General features: G+C 57.1%; 2 protein-coding genes across 4 annotated transcripts; both read left to right on the forward strand.

The window, feature by feature from the left end:
* Positions 1-6,338: 6,338 nt before the first annotated feature.
* Positions 6,339-13,775, forward strand: DPAGT1 (dolichyl-phosphate N-acetylglucosaminephosphotransferase 1). 3 transcript variants are annotated; one of them, XM_066639287.1, is made up of 10 exons: positions 6,339-6,418; positions 8,333-8,509; positions 9,062-9,182; positions 9,285-9,498; positions 10,232-10,378; positions 10,587-10,671; positions 11,246-11,434; positions 11,829-11,916; positions 12,064-12,219; positions 12,631-13,775. In XM_066639287.1, the coding sequence occupies exons 2-10, from the start codon at positions 8,352-8,354 to the stop codon at positions 12,694-12,696; spliced, it is 1,224 nt and encodes a 407-aa protein (XP_066495384.1). In that variant the 5' UTR covers positions 6,339-6,418; positions 8,333-8,351; the 3' UTR covers positions 12,697-13,775. The 3 variants fall into 3 exon arrangements, with proteins under 3 accessions (XP_066495384.1, XP_066495382.1, XP_066495383.1); XM_066639285.1 differs by lacking the exon at positions 6,339-6,418 and adding an exon at positions 6,698-6,920; XM_066639286.1 differs by lacking the exon at positions 6,339-6,418 and adding an exon at positions 8,098-8,211.
* Positions 13,776-17,130: 3,355 nt separating this feature from the next.
* On the forward strand, positions 17,131-17,967 carry H2AX (H2A.X variant histone). The gene has a single exon (XM_066639176.1). It carries the CDS (start codon positions 17,131-17,133, stop codon positions 17,512-17,514), a length of 384 nt encoding a protein of 127 aa, XP_066495273.1. The 3' UTR covers positions 17,515-17,967.
* Positions 17,968-18,025: the final 58 nt, after the last annotated feature.

An 18,025-nucleotide genomic window follows, 5' to 3' on the forward strand; every position in this document is an offset into this window, starting at 1 on the left:
CAAGAAACAGGTTCCCTCCATTATGCAGGTGCAGTCAGAAGAACTCCACAAGACAGCAGGTAAGTGGAACCAGCAAGTTTTTATTTTATGCCCCAACAGCAGATCAGCAGTGATCAGGACAAAGCAACCAATCTAAGGGCCAGATCCTGTCCGACTTTCCAGTGCTGTTGCAGCCACCATGCAGCCCAGAGGTCAGGGAACAAATGTTCCCTCACCCTGCACCAGAGATAGTAAGTCGAACAGGATCGGCCCCAAGTCAAGACAGATCTACCCAATTATACCTTTCCCAGGTTCAGTAGATGTTTAATCTCAGCAGAAGAGTTTTTGGAGACAGCAGGTGCAGTGGGGCTTATTCCCAGGTAAGTGTAGAGAGGATGGCAGCCTCACAGCCCTGCCCTATGCATGTCTCCTCAGAAGTAAGCCCCACTGTAGTCAATGGGCTTACTCCCAGGTAAGTGTAGAGAGAGTGGCAGCCTCAAGGCCCTGCCATAAGAACAGCCCCACTGGATCAGGCCATAAGCCCATCTAGTCCAGCTTCCTGTATCTCACAGTGGCCCGCCAAATGCCCCAGGGAGCACACCAGATCACAAGAGACCTGCATCCTGGTGCCCTCCCTTGCATCTGGCATTCTGACATAGCCCATTTCTAAAATCAGGAGGTCGCACGTACACATCATGGCTTGTAACCCGTAATGGATTTTTCCTCCAGAAACTTGTCCAATCCCCTTTTAAAGGCATCCAGGTCAGAGGCCATCACCACATGCTGTGGCAAGGAGTTCCACAGACCAACCACACGCTGAGTAAAGAAATATTTTCTCTTGTCTGTTCTAACTCTCCCAACACTCAATTTGAGTGGATGTCCCCTGGTTCTGGTATTATGTGAGAGGGTAAAGAGCATCTCCCTATCCACTCTGTCCATCCCCTGCATCATTTTGTACGTCTCAATCATGTACCCCCTCAGGTGTCTCTTTTCTAGGCTGAAGAAAGTCTAGCCTGGCAAGGGAGGCTGTTTGCATGGCCAGGATGCTTCCCTTAAAGGTGTCTTCTCCCGGGAGGGCATCTTGGGGCAGCAGCACTAACACCACCAAGACTAACCTGAGGGGAGCCAGTCTGGCTGGCTGGACCCAGTCCTTGATCTAGGAAGTGCCAGCCGAGGCCTCTGCCCCCCCCCCACTCCCCACCACAGGGAGTGACTCTTCTCAAGCTCCCACACTCTCAGCCACCCCCAGGTGCCCTGCTCAGATCTCTGCCCTCTCTGTCTGCCTATCCAGATGCCTGCAGCTCCCTCTAGACCATCTGCACGGCACCCCCTCTGCTGCTTCCATCAAAACCCTCTGCCAAGCCCACTTTTGGGGGGAATCCTCTGGCACACACCCCTGGAAGTCACCTCCAGACCACCAGTGATGGAGCAAGAGGGCAAGCTGAGCTCATAGCCTTGAGAGCTGGTGCAGCATAGGGGCCAAGAGATGCACCTCTGAGTAGACATGCCTTGGACTGTGCTGCAAGGCCCACTGTGTTCCATGGGGCTTACTCCCAGGAAAGTGCACCCAGGGCTGCAGTTGAAGCTGCACACCCAGACTTCCCAGTGGACTGCTTGCTGCTGCCCAGTGGGCCCAGGCCAGCCACCTCCTCTCAGCCTCAGCTCCAACTGCACGCTGAATCACTGGTTGGGCAAAGAGCCTCCCGAAATGCTCTCTTCCTAACTCCTGAAAGTACAAAGAGCCCTTCCAATCCCAACGGCATCCAAAGCAACACAGGAATTGAACTGAGAAGCTCCAGATTCTCTGAGCACTAAACAACTCCCAAGGTGGGGCCCTGACCTGACAAACCTCATCGAAGTGCACATGCAAAGCGCTGGGAGTCCTCTTTGGCACAGCTGAGGCAGCCTGAAGCCTGCCTGCTGTGCTGCACAGCAACACACACCCACAGAGACCACTGGTGCCACTGCAGGGGTTCATGTTCACAGGCATCCTCACAGAGACAACAGGAAGCACTTGGAGGAACAGGAGAGTTCAACCCACAAGGTGGCAAATGGCGGGTGCTCCTCCTGCACAGCAAGTGCAGGAACGCTGCAGCTTGTTTCTGATCTGGCATCACAAAGAGAACAACTGTAAAAAAAGGATGAGGGTGCAAAGCCCTGACAGCTGGACCGCTGAGCTGGAAAGGCAGCAAATCCTGAGAGGCAGTGCAATGAAGCAGGGTGCGAGGACTGCCATTCAGAAAGGGGCAAGGGGCTTCTGAACTATTACAGAGCATGACCACTGAGCTCCCAGAGGCTGGACTCCTCAATCCGCCAGTGCACCCGTCCCAGGATTCGGCCAGCAGTGAGAATGCCGAGGGCAGGAAAATCTGGAGGAGGACACTGAAGCCGCCCTGCATGGCAAACCACTCAAAGAGGTGGACCCCAATGCTCCTTCAACAAACACAGAATCGCACCCCCCCCCAAAAGAGAACACCCAGCTGCCCGCCCCGGTTTCTGCCCATCTCCCTCCTGTGAGCAGTGGCAAGAGATTAAGAGTAAAAACGCAGAGGGGAAATTAAGCCTCAACCCCCCCCCCCAAATCTTTTGCACCTGAGCCAGTCAAGGCAGCGCAAAGCACTGCTGCAAGGATCCAGGCTCGTGTCTGGGTCCCCCTACCCTGCCCAGCCAAATCCCCCTTTGATACACTTGTAGGTGGCTTCTCCGCAATTCAAATTGCTGAGAGGCAAAACTGTGACATCAGGAGGAGCTAAAAATAGCCCCATCCAGAGGGACCAGAGATTGGTCGCCTCCAAAAGAGAATTCATCCAGGAGTCCTCTTGGCTCCTCCAAAGGGAAAGGGTTGCGTTTCATCCCCGACTGCTGGGGGAAGGATCTGGCCTTAAGCCCCTTCTTGCTCCCCAGATGAGCGATCCCAGTCAGTGCCGTCACTGCAGCCATCATGGATTAGGGGTGGCCAGGCAGCAGAAGGGAAGAGAAAAAGCTTCTTATTAGCTTCTTCTTCTCAGGGACAGTCACCAAAGCCAAAGCCCTAATCCAAAAATGGTCCTGTTAAAATGGAATTTGCCTATTAAAATAAGAGGCCAGCCAGCTCACAGGGTAGCTGAACTAAGTCAGATCCCCGTTCTTGAACATCAAATGTTTATTTTAGCTTAGGAACAAAAAAGAGAAGCGTAACTTATCAAGATGCTTAACCCAGCCCGAAGGCACAAGGCAGGCAACAAACGCTCAGGCTCTGGCCAGCCTTCCGGGGAAGGGCATTCCGTACTTGCATGTGGCAGCCAAGCAGAATGTCCTGCACTGCCCTCTGCATGCAAGGCACAGGTGGCAGAGACTCTCAGGCAAAGCTCAAAGGAGGAGGCAGCGATAGACGAGTTCTAACCAACAGTGCAAGGCTCAGCTATTAGCCCACACGACCACCAGCCACAATCTGGGGCACTGTATGCAAGGTCAGCATGTCCTTAAGCAACACAGAATGGAGTTGCCCACCCCAGAGAAGCAGGGACCCACCCCCAGAGACTCCTGCTTCCATCCTAAGAACATAAGAACAGCCCCACTGGATCAGGCCATCGACCCACCTAGTCCGGCTTCCTGTATCTCACAGTGGCCAGCCAAATGCCCCAGGGAGTACATCCTCAAGGTGCAAGGAAAGCTGCTCTCCAGCTCCTGCAGCACCACCTAAGAACATCAGAAGAGCCCCGCTGGATCAGGCTAAAGGTCCATCTAGTCCAGCTTCTTTTACCTCACAGTGGCCCACCAGAGGTAAGCGGCCCAGCAGAAGCACACAAGACAACAAGAGACCTGCATCCTGGTGCCTTCCCCTTGCATCTGCACTTCTGCTCCAGGCAGCAAGTCAGGCTCTTGGAGCACAGCAGAAAGGCACAGCCAGCAGCTGGGTGGACGTTCTCCAGACAAACAATACCTGGAGGACCAGCTTGGATGCTTCAGAGGCCAACCAACTCTCAACATATGGAGCAAGCTGACACCCCTTCACAGAGAAGGCTCCAACACCCTGCAAGGACCTGGACTGGCTCTGGCTTGCCCTGTGGTTTTTGCTCAGCTGACAGCTTGCCAGGGCAACTGTGCTCCCTCCGCTCCACCACAGCTACAAAGCTCACAACTGGTTGCTCTTCCAAACTCAGATTCAAATCCAGAGGCTACGGGCTGGCTCCCCTCTCCTTTGCCTTGGCTCCCAAGTGGCCTGTTGTTCATTTTGTTTTGCCCCCATCCATCCAAAACAGAAGGCAGCTGATTCCCCCTTCCCCACAAAACTCCAGCAACCCTGGCTGATCACGCATGGATCTCCCAAGCAGGTCAATGGAAAACAGAGGGGCTCCCTGCACTGCTCCAAGGACTCCTCCACACAAGAGGATTTCACTTTGGAGTAGGCAACTGCACAAGCACCACAATGCATTGCTCCTTTGCTGCACATATGCGTGCCAAACATCAGTTATGGTAACATGCACACCCTTGTGGTGTGGCAGGGAGCAAACGAGACATATACAAGTCACAGCCACTTTTTTTTACTTGCTTAATCTCTTCCACAGCTTCAAGAACTCTTCCTCAAGACACTCATACAGTGTGTAATCACACCTTCAACTTGCCTGTGTCCACAACCAGCCTCTCGGCTGGGGTATCTCAGGCCCAATCGCCACCATTCCTGGGTTGACACAAGTTTAGACACACACCCACCTTCTTGGGAGTAAGGCAGACTCTCCTGGGAGTAAGCTCCACTGACTATAATGGGACTTCATAGGATTGGGCTCTCTGTCCCTTTGAACTCAGTGGAGCTCACTCCTCAGTAGACAGGCTCGGTAGGCTGCTAGAATTGCACAGCAAGCCTCCCTTTGTCCCTCATGTCAGTTCAACCAGCATAACAAGTACCAGAAAGCGGCCAGTGCTTCCTCTGACAGGATGCTGCATGGAGCTGTAAAGAGGCTGAGGAGGCAGGCAAAACAGACACACCCAAGTGTGGGGGGGGGGGATACACCAGTGCAGAGGAAGATCTGGCAGCAACAGTGCAGGGGAAAGAGAATCCTCCTCTCTGCACTTGTCCTCCACACGTAGCACCACTGAAAGGAAGGTGAGATGGCTTCAGTTTGCACAGGGAGGAGCCTGTTTGGCCTCTTTACACACCAAGGTCCCTGTGGTGTTTCCTGTGCCAAGGATAGTTCTGCCACTGCCTTGCCATCATGCATGTGATGCCAAGGAGCCAGATCGCCAGGGCTGCCTGTAGGGGATGGTGGTAAACACAGCTGTCTTTGGGGTGCAGCTCCCTGGAAAGGCAGAATCCCAACTCCACCCTATTATCAGCATGAGGATGTTGATCCTAATTGCAGTTCTTTGCAGAGCTCTTTTGCTTCTGTGTGCAAACTGGGCGACCTTTGCCTGGAGCAATAAAGTCTTTGGGATGTTTACCTGATCACCCAGGGAGAGGATCTGATTAGGTGAACTGTGACCTGGAGCTCCAACCTCCACTGGGCACCCTGCAAAAACCCCCCCCCCTGCTGCCAGGCGGGCAGGGCAGAGCACTCTCGATCACACTTACCCCCCCCCCCACGCGCTACTCCACCAGCTCCAGCCCAGAGGCGGCTCCACCGGACCCGGTCAGCACTGGCCCCTTCCAACCCCTGGCCCAACCGGAAACCCTGCTTCCCACGCTTTGCCAACAGCCGGGGGGGGGGGAGCAGCTCTCCACGCTCTTGCCATCATGCCGGGGAGTCAGCGAGGGAGGGAGGGAAAGGCAGGTGCAGCCCCCCCCCCGGGCAACCTGGGGCCGGGAGGAGGTGCCCGCCTGGCGGAGTGAGAGGGAACAGGCACGAGCCTTGCGCGTCTACTCAGGAGTAAGCCCCCGTCTCCAGCGGAGCCTGCGCTTGGGAAGCGCACAGGATCGTGCCCTCAGCCTCGCGCCCGCGGAGCGGCCTCCAGCTCGACTCCCGGGTGCGCGGCAGAAACCCGAGCCGCGAAGGAGCGGGGCCGCAGAGGGCCAGGCGCTCCGGGGCAGCGGGCCAGTCCAGCCCGGCAGCTCCGGCGGACGCCCTGCAGCGCCCCCGTCCAGCGAGGAAGAGGGTGCCGGGGCGGGCTGAGCGCCAGGCGCTGTCCAGCCGCACGCAGCAGTGGCTCCCCCGCCCGGCCCGAGGGGAGGGGAGGGATGGGGAGGGGGCCGCGCCAGTCGCTCACCCCGTGCCGGCGGGCCTGCCGGTTGAGGGCGCGCAGCCAGGCGCGCTGCCAGTTCTCGCGGAAGGCGCGGAAGGCGAAGAGCGCCGCCAGCAAGCCCCGCGCCCCCGACGCCTCCGGGCGGGCCGGGCCCAGGCGCAGCAGGGACGCCCACAGGCCGGCGGAGGAGGAGGAAGAGGCGGCTCTGCCCCGCGGAGCCCCGGCCGGCCGGCTCCGGCCGCGCCACCAGCCGCGCGCGGACTGCAGCAGCCAGGCCGAGACGGTGAGCAGCGAGGCGGCGAAGAGCAGCACCAGCGCCGCCCAGCCCCAGCCCCAGCCCCAGCCCGGTCCCGGTCCCGGTCCCGGCTGCATGGCGCGGCTCTGCAGCTCAGGGGGCGCGGCGGCGCATCGCGGACCCTCCCGGGCAGGTGCCGAGGGCGGCGGCGGCCAGCCGGCGGGGCTACATGCAGCGCGCTGCGCTCCTGCTTCCTTCCCGACGGCCGTAGCGAGGAGGCCTGGCTGGCTGGCTGGGCGGAGCCACGAGCGCGGCGCTGCTTCACCCCGGGCGGGCGGGCGGGCAGGACAGGACCGCCCGGCTGTCGCAGCTCTTCCCGGCCGGCCGGCCGGCCGCCTCCTCCCGCGGGCGCCTTAAAGGCGCAGAGGAGCCGCCGCCGCCGCCGCCGCCCGCCCTCGGGGAGCTCAGCTGCCTGCAGCGCCCGGGCCGGCCCCGAGCGAGACTGCGCAGCCCTGACGGAGGCTCTGCCGCCGCCCGGCCGGCCTTCGGGGTAGGTGTGCGGGGGCCGTCCAGGGTCCTTGGGGTGGGCGCGGCGGAGGGAGGCCGGGGCCGCGGCTACTGTCAGCGAGAGCGTGCCCGGGCGGCCCTGCTAGTCGCGGGGCTTCCCTCAGCGCCCCACCGGAGCCCCGCGAGCGCCTCTGCAGCCCAGGTGGTCGCAGCGGAAGCCTCCCCAGACCGGGCGGGCCCGATGCCCGCGCGGGGAGCCGTGTGGGGCGAGGGCGCAGGGGCTTCCGAGGACGCCCGCACAGGCGGCTGCCCGGGGCTGCGCGCCTGCAATCCACAGCTGCCTGGGAGGAAGCACCGCTGACTGCAGGGGATTTGCTTCTGAGTCGGTCTGGGCAGGCTTCGTCAGGAAGCGCTGGCCGGTGCTTGCTCAGAAGTAAGTTAGTTCTGTTCAGTGGGCTTACTCCCCGGTAAGTGAGTACAGTGTAGGCTCGCAGCCTCAAGCATCGCTCTGTTCCGAGGACAGGAGTGAGTGAGGCAGGATCTCCTCCCAAGTCTTCCTGAGCCCAGTGGACTTACTTCTGAGTAAGGTGAATGCCCGTGGCGCTTGCACCTGATGGCAGCCCCAAGGACTGACAGGTGGGCCCCTCTGATCTGCCACGATCAGTCTGCAGTCCTTTCCTGGGAGTAAGCCCCATTGCAGTGACTTGGTGGAACTTACTTCTGAGTAGACACGCACAGGATCGGGCTCTGTGCCGGCTCAGAGCTCAGCCAGTAGAGCCCAACCCTATGCATGTCTACTCAGAAGTAAGTCCCATTATAGTCAAGGGAACTTAGTCCCAGGTAAGTGCGGATGGGAGTATAGCCTTGCAGCGCAGTCCCTGTCTACTCAGAGGTAAGCCCGTGGTGCTTAAGGAGTTTACTTCGAGGAAAGTGCGCACTGTTTGTCGGTGGCGTAGCTGGAGGGGATCGGTGCACTTGGTCTGGCCGGGAGGGCGCCCCCCAGCTACGCCACCGCTGGACGTGCAGGACGGCAGCGCGGCAGGGAAGGGGTTAAAGTTCCTCAGCTGCGCGGGGCGGGGCTTCTTCCAGCCAATCGGGAGCGGCATGACGTGTAGCGCTGGGACACTGCGAGGGGCTGTCACGTGGCACGCCATCTTTGTTGCTGGCAGCCGCTTTTCCGCCAGCAGCCGGAAGTGTCTGCACACCAGCAGCAAAGGTGGCGGCGGCGCCGCCGCAGCCCGTGGAGGAAGCGGGAGCGGCGCGTCGGCGGACCCTCCGGGCGAGCGCAGATGGCGGGGAAGGAAGGTTCCGGGGCGGGATTCCAGAAGCGGGCTGTCAGTGTCTCCCTGGGGCGCTCGGTGGGCTGCGGGAGGCTGGACCGGGCGGGCCTCGCAGTGGCTCCGAAGGGGGCGCTCGCCCCCAGCCACGCCACTCCTCTGTTCTCCCCTCCCGCAGCTACGCGGACCCGGCCGAGATGTGGCGCTTCCTGCCGGCGGCGCCGCTGCTGATCAACTTCCTGGGCTCGCTGCTGGGCTTCGTGGCGACGCTGACGCTGATCCCCGCCTGCGAGCAGCTCTTCGTCGCCGCCCGGCTCTGCGGCGTGGACCTCAACAAGGCCTCGCGCCGGCCCGTGTGAGTGCTCGGCCTGGCCCGGCCGGCAGGCGGCTTGGGAGCGAGCCCCGGGGGTCAGGGGTGGCAGCCGAGAGCCCAGGCCTGTGCTGGTCTTCTCAGAAGTAAGTCCCACTGCAGTCAGCGGGGCTTGCTCCCAGGTAAGTGTGGAGCAGGGATGTGGGTGGGGAGGCAGAGAAAAGCGGAAAGCGGCACGGCCGCCACGCGAGGTGCTCAGGCACATTCAACCCTGTGCAGGGCTCTGCCTCCCCACCCACTGCGCATCCCTGGCATGGAGAGCACTGCAGCCTGAGTGCACAAGTGACTTCAGCCACTGTTGTGCAGCCGCCAGAGGCCGTGCTTCAGTGGCGCAGAGACTCTGGATAGCCTTGCCAGGCGGGCAGTTGCGTCTCTCTCCCAGGCTGCCAGCCAGAGGGCAGCAGCACCAGCACCCCCTTTGCTCTTCACTGTGGCTCCCCCCCCCCACACTCTCCAGGGCAACCACAGCTCAGCTTTCTATATCCCTCTCATACGCCAGTATGGGGAGTATTGACAGAGCGTCCGTCTTTCTTGCAGCCCGGAGTCCCAGGGCGTCGTCAGCGGAGCCGTGTTCCTCATCATCCTCTTCTGCTTCATCCCGGTGCCATTCCTGAGCTGCTTTGTGGAGGAGCAGTGCAAAGCCTTCCCGCACCATGAGGTAGGCAGGCCCCAGATCCCGCATCCCCCCAGTGGCGATCCCTGGCTGCCTGCCTGCAGGGGTGTGTGATGAGCAGCCTTTCACATCTTCTCCCCCCTGTAGTTTGTGGCTCTCATTGGGGCCCTCCTGGCCATCTGCTGCATGATCTTCCTGGGCTTTGCAGACGATGTCCTCAACCTGCGCTGGCGCCACAAGCTGCTTTTGCCCACCATGGCTTCCTTGCCGCTGCTCATGGTCTACTTCACCAACTTTGGGAACACCACCATTGTGGTGCCCAGACCCTTCCGGCTGTTGCTAGGAATGCATCTGGACCTGGGTAAGTGACCCTGGACTGCTCCTGGAAGGCTGGGACCCAGGTGACCTCAGGGATTTCTGTGGCCTGAGGGATTTCTTGTTACTCAGCATTCATGTACAGCCACTACTGCCACATTGGGAGATCATATGAACAAGTGAGCTTGTCTGAGAAACACACCATGCTATGGAAAGAGTAATTCAGCCAGTGTCCTTGGAAGGCATCTAGTGGTGCAATCCTGTGCTGAAGTTGTGCCACCCTATCGTAAGCCCATCCAGCACAAATAGCGAGAGGGGAATGAGAGCCCAGGCAACCCCCTAGGGCTGGTGCAGCCTTCCCAGTGGCTTTGCCAATGTCCACGAAGACACCAACTCAGCCCACCAATCATGGGGTGGCAGTCAGATGTCAGCTAACATTGGCCCAATGTACAAGGAGCCAATCAGCACATCTCCCCAGCCCTGATAGTAGCCAGTGAAGCACTACTACAGTGAACTGAGCAGGGAATGGAGGTAGGCATAATCCAGTGAAGGTGACATTTCCCAAGACAGAGCAACACCGTAACAGCTATTGCTGTCACCCATGGGGAGATGCCCCAGCGACCTCCCTAGCTGCAACGAGAAACCGCTAAGGTGGGGCAAAGTGGGGATCCCTGTCCACTAACAAAGAAACAAGTGTGGTTAAGCAACAACAGGTGTGTCAGAAGTCTTGACTCGCAGTGTCAGTCCAGACCCCTCATGGGCTCTTCCATGTCTTGCAGGCATCCTATACTACGTCTACATGGGCATGCTGGCTGTCTTTTGCACCAACGCCATCAACATTCTTGCTGGGATCAATGGCCTGGAGGCCGGGCAGTCCCTGGTGATCGCGGCCTCGATTGTCATCTTCAACATGGTGGAGCTCAGTGGTAAGCAATGGGAAGCCCCAGGGAGCTGGGTGGGAGTGTCAGCTCTTGAGTGGCATGATTCACAGAGCCTTAGGTGAGATGAAGCATGAACGTAGAGCCCTTCCCGTGTGCTTGTGGAACAGCAGCAGCAGGCAGGGTGTGCAACAGGTGTGCTGCCACTGGTGCCAGCTGACAGACTACTGTTTTTGCATTTCCTCTCTGTTCACAGGAGATTACAGAGATGACCACGTTTTCTCTCTTTACTTCATGATTCCCTTTTTCTTTACCACGTTAGGGCTGCTGTACCACAACTGGTAAGAAGTTCTGTAGAATGAACAGACCAGCCTGTGCCCTCTGGGAGGGAAAGGGTGGGAGGGGGTGCGCTCAGGGGAAGCTTCTGAGCTTATATGCAGTGAGACCAGGCAAGGCACTGTCATGTAAGTGCTGTTTGGGGGTCAGTGTGGGGTGGGAGGGCTGTCTAGTTCTAGCACAATCTATGTCTTGGAGATTGTGCCTGGAGAAATGCATGGAAGCATTAGGTGGCCACAACTGCTGAACTCTTGAGAGAGCTCATGCAGAAATCTGTTGTCCTGCATGTGAAATGCAGCTCAGCAGGGCCCTCTCTACCAGATGTCAATAAGCTGCAAACAAGCTGCAGCTTTTCAGGAGACCCACTAAACTGAGCCAGGCACTGCAGATGCATCCCTTTCCCCTCACACTGCCCCTTTTTCCAGAAGCTGTGCTCTCCTCCTGCACTCTTGACCCCTCTTGTTCAGCACTGAGCTCTTGTTTCACCTCTAGATGGGCAACACTTCAGCACTGCAGGTCCCCTTCCTTGTCCTTCAGGTGCCTGCCTTTGTTGTACCATTGTTTTCTGGCTGACTGCAGGTATCCCTCCCGAGTATTTGTGGGTGACACATTCTGCTATTTTGCGGGCATGACCTTCGCAGTGGTGGGGATCCTCGGTCACTTCAGCAAGACAATGCTGCTCTTCTTCATTCCGCAAGTGCTCAACTTCCTGTACTCACTGCCACAGCTCTTCCACATCATTCCCTGTCCACGTCACCGGCTACCCAGGTAACAGTGTCTTGATTACCAGCCTTCTTGGTCTGTGGCTTTGCGGCAGTCATTGCTTCTTCTTGCAACATGACATGAGCATGTCAGCCTCACACTGAAACTAGTTCCAACTCTGTATTTCTTGGCTTCAAATCCAGGAATCTTGGGAACTGCAATCCCAGGTGAGGGTTGTGGCTTCCTATGCAGAACTTGATAACACAGCTGCAGGCTCTCTAGCACAGAAGTTCATTCTGGTAATTCCAAGCAGTATCTGCACAGATGATGCAGGGCTCTCCCTGCAAGGTCCCTCCAAATTACTTTGTTTAGGTGTACTCAGGCTGCTAGGGGAGGAGGGATCTTTTGCCATTGGCTGAGTTTGCTTGCTGACCAAACCCTGTGTGTGTCTTTCCTTCAGGTTCAACCCTGAGACCGGGAAGTTAGAGATGAGCTATTCCAGATTCAAGCTCAAGAGCCTCTCTGCCTTGGGAGCCTACATACTCAAGGTAATGACCGAACAACCTTAGCCTCCTTAAGGGACTCCTGTGGTGTGGCAGCAGCCCAGGAGTGTTTTATGCTGCTGGAGTGGATTGCTTGCCACTCCTCAGGGCTTAAGCCTAGAGACACACCCACGATCAATGTCTTGCTCCCAGGTATTTGAGAAACTGCACATGGTTGATGTGCGTCAAGGAGCTGACAAAGATGGAGAATACACAGAATGCAACAACATGACACTGATCAACTTTGTGATCAAGCTCATTGGACCAACCCCTGAGAAGAACCTTACTATCCTGCTGTTGCTGATGCAGGTATGGGGCATGCTTCTGGGGCTAGAGAAGGAGCTGGTGTTGGCATCTTCCTTATAAGCAGAAATCTCAGATGGGATTGAGGTTGCAATGCAGCCCCCTTCTTTGAGGCATGAGTGAAACTTATTGCCACATTATGTTCACCACCCACTGCAGGAAGACTTTCCTTCCCTACAGTTGTTCAGGATTATCATGTTATGAATATTCTGCTTTCAACAAAAAAGTTAACAAAGCTGTTGACAGAGAAAATCAAATAACCAAGCAGCCCCCAATCCCTAATGGCTCACAATCTAAAATGATGCGGAAGAAACACTAGCAAGAGACTAGACATAGTGCTGGAGCAATGAATGTATGGAGAATCCTGAGCTGTGTCCTTAGCTGACGACGTGCCCTTGGTTGGCCTCTCTCTTTTAGGTTGTGGGGAGCATGATTGCCTTTTCCATCCGGTACCAGCTCGTGAGGCTGTTCTACGACGTCTGAGCTGCCCTCAGCGCTGCTGGTTCCTGATCTGTTCCTCCGTCGGCTTGTGGCTCAGAGCTGCCCTTAGCCCGACTGTCGATCTCCATCGCAAAGTGGGCAGAATGTATTGAGAGGGCCTTCAGGGGTGCCCATTTGTGTGGGGGGAATGCATCCTGTTTGGAGACAGGCTGCTGCTTCTGCTCCTGCTACAGGAGTTGTGCTGCTTCTTTCAATTGCAACTTCACTTCACTGGCAGGCATGGAAATGTCATAATACTGTAGGGAAGGGGGTGGGGGCAGTGGATTTTTTCTGTGTTTCTCCTATGGAGCAGTGCTGGTCTGAACAAAAAAGAGATACAGGCAAGGGGAGAGCCCAAAGTGCATGTGTGTGTGTGTAGGTTGAACTATCGCTGTGGAACTTGCTCTTCCCCCCTCCCCCACAAGCCGTTTTTGTTTTAGTTCTGTGTGCTCCTGCAGTTCACGCTGCTGCAGGCCATCATAGTGCTTCAGCCACAGGCTCGGATCCAGCAGAAGCACCATGCCTCCTACAATGTACTTAGCTTGGTAGGGGAGGCTATGAGCTTTGCGAATGTTGTATCCTGTCCCTTCCTCCCTTACCTGAAACATAGTTGCAGCTTGTGTCACTTTTTAACAACTGCTTTGGGTGACAGGGTGCAGCAGAGGTTGCTTTTAGATCTAAGCAACGTTTACACCAGAAAATAAGAAACATATCCCTTTAAAATGGGCTGAAGCTTATTCCTGTGCAGATTTGCCTAGGAGTGTACTGTTCACCTGCTGTGCCAAACTGCTTCTAAAGGTGTATGTTCTGTACAGCGTCTGCCTGCACTTCCGTCTTATATCTGAAGGGTTACACCCAGCTTGGTAAAGAGAAGAAAAGAGAAATGGAAAATGGACAGGGGCGAGCAGGCTATGCTCTTTCTGGGCTGGAGCCTACCTGAAAAGGGGACTGCTGGCGCTCAGCTGTCTCTGTGAGTGATGTTGTAGGGAAGAACAGAGGAATATTTTTTTTAAAGTAGCCTGGACTGTACTTAGAGGGGTAGAGGACCACTGATTCTGTAATAAAGCCATGACTGAACACAAGTGAAGGTGGGAGTGCATGACTTGGAATTGGAGAGGGTGGAGGTAGTCCTGAAGAGATTTTCAGTCTTTTTCTTAGGATAGGATCCTTTCTTTGAGATAGGATCTCAAAACACGTAGACAAACAGGCCTTGCTGAGGGAGTCAGCATGGCTTCTGTAAGGGTAAGTCTTGCCTCACGAACCTTATAGAATTCTTTGAAAAGGTCAACAGGCATGTGGATGCGGGAGAACCCGTGGACATTATATATCTGGACTTTCAGAAGGCGTTTGACACGGTCCCTCACCAAAGACTACTGAAAAAACTCCACAGTCAGGGAATTAGAGGACAGGTCCTCTCGTGGATTGAGAACTGGTTGGAGGCCAGGAAGCAGAGAGTGGGTGTCAATGGGCAATTTTCATAATGGAGAGAGGTGAAAAGCGGTGTGCCCCAAGGATCTGTCCTGGGACCGGTGCTTCTCAACCTCTTCATAAATGACCTGGAGACAGGGTTGAGCAGTGAAGTGGCAAAGTTTGCAGACGACACCAAACTTTTCCGAGTGGTGAAGACCAGAAGTGATTGTGAGGAGCTCCCGAAGGATCTCTCCAGACTGGCAGAATGGGCAGCAAAATGGCAGATGCGCTTCAATGTCAGTAAGTGTAAAGTCATGCACATTGGGGCAAAAAATCAAAACTTTAGATATAGGCTGATGGGTTCTGAGCTGTCTGTGACAGATCAGGAGAGAGATCTTGGGGTGGTGGTGGACAGGTCGATGAAAGTGTCAACCCAATGTGCGGCGGCAGTGAAGAAGGCCAATTCTATGCTTGGGATCATTAGGAAGGGTATTGAGAACAAAACGGCTAGTATTATAATGCCATTGTACAAATCTATGGTAAGGCCACACCTGGAGTATTGTGTCCAGTTCTGGTCGCCGCATCTCAAAAAAGACATAGTGGAAATGGAAAAGGTGCAAGAGAGCGACTAAGATGATTACGGGGCTGGGACACCTTCCTTATGAGGAAAGGCTACGGCGTTTGGGCCTCTTCAGCCTAGAAAAGAGACGCCTGAGGAGGGACATGATTGAGACATACAAAATTATGCAGGGGATGGACAGAGTGGATAGGGAGATGCTCTTTACACTCTCACATAATACCAGAACCAGAGGACATCCACTAAAATTGAGTGTTGGGCGGGTTAGGACAAGCAGAAGAAAATATTTCTTTACTCAGCGTGTGGTCGGTCTGTGGAACTCCTTGCCACAGGATGTGGTGATGGCGTCTAGCCTGGACACCTTTAAAAGGGGATTGGACATGTTTCTGGAGGAAAAATCCATTATGGGGTACAAGCCATGATGTGTATGCGCAACCTCCTGATTTTAGGAATGGGTTAAGTCAGAATGCCAGATGTAGGGGAGGGCACCAGGATGAGGTCTCTTGTTGTCTGGTGTGCTCCCTGGGGCATTTGGTGGGCCGCTGTGAGATACAGGAAGCTGGACTAGATGGGCCTATGGCCTGATCCAGTGGGGCTGTTCTTATGTTCTTGGCACATAGCTCCTGAGCACATCCTGCCCTGCTCCAGGGGCCAGGGAAGCTCACCACTCCCTGTTGTGGCCCTTTTATTCTGCCTCTCCTTTGCCTGTTTTATTTATTTAAAATACCCTGCCCACCAGTATATTTATTTATTTATACAGGTATTTATATGCCGCCTTTCTTTGGTCATCAGATTTCTCCTCAGACTTTAATCCAAGGCGGTTTACATAGGCAGGCTTTTCTAAACCTAGGGATAGAACCTAGGGGTTCTAAATCTAGGGATTTTTACAATTGAATAGTTCTAGTCTTTCACAGAACTCCTTGTTCCAGCTGGATTCCTTTCCGGTCTGGCCTCTCGCCTCCCACACTCCACTTGACCTCAACTCCTCTCTGCCACGCTCATCAGTATATCAGCCTGTCGTCAGTTCTCGGGTACTTCCGGTTGTTTCAAACTGGCAGCCTCAGGTCTTCAGGCATACAAGGTGGCAGCTCTACCAACTGAGCCAGACCTCTTGCCCAGTAGCCTGCTTGAGGCAGCTGACTTCAATTCATAAACTTAGTGTGTAATCCTAAACCACTTTCCAGCACTAACATAAAGGCAATGCAGCTCTGAGGTTAGGGAACAAACATTCCCTTACCTTGAGTTTGTGGCTGCCACCCGAGTGCAGGATCTACCATATTTCCCACTGGCAGAGTAGAAGAGTGCAAAAAAGAAGAGATAACAGCCAGTAGTGAAGAAAGCACTGCAGCCTTCCAAACACCTTACAATACCTCTCCCCCCAAATGGCAGCTGCTTGCAGCCCACTTATAGGTGTGTGGCACAATAACTAGAGTGCAGCAGCTCCCAGACCAAGGAAGGCAAGAAGGCTGTATGACAAGTTTCTAGCTGCTTTGGCAGAAAGAGCCTGTCGCTCTCCACTCAGCTGGCAAGGAGGTCATAAAAACATAAGAACAGCCCCACTGGATCAGGCCATAGGCCCATCTAGTCCAGCTTCCTGTATCTCACAGCGGCCCGCCAAATGCCCCAGGGAGCACACCAGATAACAAGAGACCTCATCCTGGTGCCCTCCCTTGCATCTGGCATTCTGAGATAACCCATTTCTAAAATCAGGAGGTTGCGCATGCATACCATGGCTTGTAACCCATAATGGATTTTTCCTCCAGAAACTTGTCCAATCCCCTTTTAAAGGTGTCTAGGCTAGACGCCAGCACCACATCCTGCGGCAAGGAGTTCCACAGACCGACCACACGCTGAGTAAAGAAATATTTTCTTTTGTCTGTCCTAACCCGCCCAACACTCAATTTTAGGTCCAGAGCAAGGAACTGCCGCAGTGAAGGCTTGGCCTCCAGCCAAGGGCAGCACCCGCAAGAGGGTCTCAGCTGGAAGGCGGCCATTGCCAGATCCTGCCTGTGGTCGTTTTCTTGGTTCCCTTGCATGTGTGCAGCGGAGCCGTCAGTGGTGCTGGGCGGTCAGGCCCTCTTGGAAGGGGGCCGCCTTGGGTGCGCAGCCAGCCAGGAAGTGCCCTGGTGCTTCGGAGACGAGGCCTCTTCCTGGGTATATCTGGGGCGCGGGTTTCGCCCTGTCGTGGCCTTGTGGGGAGGTCAGGCAGCCTGGGGGGGCCAGCTGGGGCTGTGCTGTGCGCAGCTGGAGCCGGGCCACCCCCGGCCGAGAGCGAGCCTGTGCCGCGGCTGGGAAGAGCCCGACTCCCCTGCAGCGGGGCGGAGTCCCCGCGCGCTTCGGCTCCTCCGGCTTTTTGAATTTGGCGCGCGAGGCCGCCAATGGGGCGCGGCCAATGGGGCGGGGCGGGCGGCGCTACAAAGAGCGGCGCTGCGCGGCACTCGCACGGAGCCATGCGGGGCGGCGGGTCGCGCTCGCGGCGCGCGGGGCTGCAGTTCCCGGTGGGGCGCCTGCACCGCCTGCTGCGGCGCGGGCGTTACGCGGCGCGCGTCGGGGCGGGCGCGCCGGTGTACCTGGCGGCGGTGCTGGAGTACCTGGCGGCGGAGGTGCTGGAGCTGGCCGGGAACGCGGCGCGGGAGCACCGCCGGGCGCGCATCGGGCCGCGCCACCTGCAGCTGGCCGTGCGCAACGACGAGGAGCTCGCCCGCCTGCTGGGCCGCGTCACCATCGCGCAGGGCGGCGTCCTGCCCCGCATCCCCGCCGCCCTCCTGCCCCCGCGGCCCGGCCGCCGCGCTGGCGCCAAGGCGGAGCCCTCCCAGGCCTCGCAGGAGTACTAGGCGCAGCCCGGACCGCTCCGCACTGGACGGGACGCCCTCGCCGAAGCCTCCCGGCAGCGCAGCCCGGATGGCGCCCGCCTCGGACTCCTCCGCACTGGACTGGACAAAGCTCTCGGCTGGAGCTGCGCGGCCGCCCCCTCGCTGAAGCCTCCCGGCAGCGCCACCGTCGCGCAGGGTGGCGGCCAGGAAGAGGAGCCCGGCAGGACTCGCCCGCGGACGCTCTGCTGGGACTTCGCTCGAGCTGCTCCTGCCGCTGCCTCCCTCCCTCGTGGGCCCTCCTGCCCCGAAGACCAGCCGCGGCCAAGAAGTCGGAGACCTCCCAGGAGTGTTCGGTGGTGAGGAGCGGAGCCCCGTTGCCCCCCCCCCGTGCGGCGCACCCCCAGACACTCCGGACTGGACAGGACTTTACTCCAGCTGTGCTGCCTCTTCATTAAAGGGTCCTGTTCCCTCGCACTTGCCTGCTCCAGTCTTTCATGGGGGGCTGGGCGGGGGGGAGGAGCAGGGAAGCCAG

This window comes from Tiliqua scincoides, chromosome 11 (assembly GCF_035046505.1).
Source record: "Tiliqua scincoides isolate rTilSci1 chromosome 11, rTilSci1.hap2, whole genome shotgun sequence".
Taxonomy (NCBI): Eukaryota; Metazoa; Chordata; class Lepidosauria; order Squamata; family Scincidae; genus Tiliqua; species Tiliqua scincoides.

Coding starts and splice junctions, on each gene's coding strand:
- DPAGT1 (XM_066639287.1), top strand. CDS start 8,352: ATGTGGCGCTTCCTGCCGGCGGCGCCGCTGCTGATCAACTTCCTGGGC. Junction 9,499..10,231: donor AGGAATGCATCTGGACCTGG/GTAAGTGACCCT, acceptor CATGTCTTGCAG/GCATCCTATACTACGTCTAC. Junction 12,220..12,630: donor TCCTGCTGTTGCTGATGCAG/GTATGGGGCATG, acceptor TCTCTCTTTTAG/GTTGTGGGGAGCATGATTGC.
- H2AX (XM_066639176.1), top strand. CDS start 17,131: ATGCGGGGCGGCGGGTCGCGCTCGCGGCGCGCGGGGCTGCAGTTCCCG.